The sequence below is a fragment of the Austrofundulus limnaeus genome, unplaced genomic scaffold (assembly GCF_001266775.1).
Source record: "Austrofundulus limnaeus strain Quisiro unplaced genomic scaffold, Austrofundulus_limnaeus-1.0 Scaffold1559, whole genome shotgun sequence".
Taxonomy (NCBI): domain Eukaryota; kingdom Metazoa; phylum Chordata; class Actinopteri; order Cyprinodontiformes; family Rivulidae; genus Austrofundulus; species Austrofundulus limnaeus.
The window spans coordinates 2703-3568 of NW_013953961.1; the positions used below are offsets into that span (position 1 = coordinate 2703).

Genomic DNA, 866 nt, shown 5'->3' on the forward strand with positions numbered 1-866 from the left:
TCTCTCTCTCTCTCTCTCTCTCTCTCTCTCTCTCTCAGGTTTTACCAGCTGCTGGCTCTTCCTCAGACGCTCGTTCAGGTTCTCCATGTTGATCTGCTCCTCCTCCAGCTCCTCCTCCAGCTGACTGATCTTCACCTCCAGACGACGTTTCTCATCAGACATCAGAGACCTGGAGATCCACAGAAACTCAGACTCTAAAGTCCAGATCCAGAGGTTCAGCACATCTCAGCTTCATGTCTTCAGTTCCTCTATTCCTGTTTGAGACCTCAACACTGAGTGAGACACTCAGATGATCTGACCTGTGTGACCTGTATGACCTCTGTGACCTGTATGACTTGTGATCTGTGACCTGTGTGACCTGTATGACCTGTGACCTGTATGACCTGTGACCTGTGCTGGCTTCAGTACACTTGTTCCCTGTGTGTCACAGAATCGATTTAAAGTTATTGTTAGTTTTTAATGACCTGAATGACTTGGCTCCAGCCTCTGTAAGACCTGTTACATGTTCACTCTTCATCAGAACACTGAGGTCAAACAACCAGATGTTCCAGATGTTCACAGGTAGAGCTCATGTTGCTCCCAGTCTATGAACAACTTGTGTTTTTACGTTAGATCTGCTCATAGCTTGGAAAACTACAAGTCCTGACATTGTAGTTTATCTGTTTTAACTGTTGGTTCTAATTTATTCTGTATTTGTATCAATTATTGTGCTTCTGTGATATTTGTGGATTAGTGTGCAGCACTGTGCTGCAGCTTTTAGCTGTTTTAAAAAGTGTTTTATAAATAAAGTTGACACTGACTGAGCACTTCCTGTTTACTGACGCATCACTTCCTGTTTACTGACGCATCACTTCCTGTTTACTGAC

General features: G+C 43.8%; 1 protein-coding gene across 1 annotated transcript in view; it reads right to left on the reverse strand.

Annotated features, from left to right (window-relative positions):
• Positions 1-33: 33 nt before the first annotated feature.
• Positions 34-866, reverse strand: part of LOC106535776 (myosin-11) — a gene marked incomplete at its 3' end in the record, with an annotated part of 32105 nt that continues 31272 nt past the window's right edge. The window contains 1 exon segment of the mRNA XM_014032856.1: positions 34-169. Within this exon segment, the coding sequence (XP_013888310.1) occupies positions 34-169 (136 nt within the window).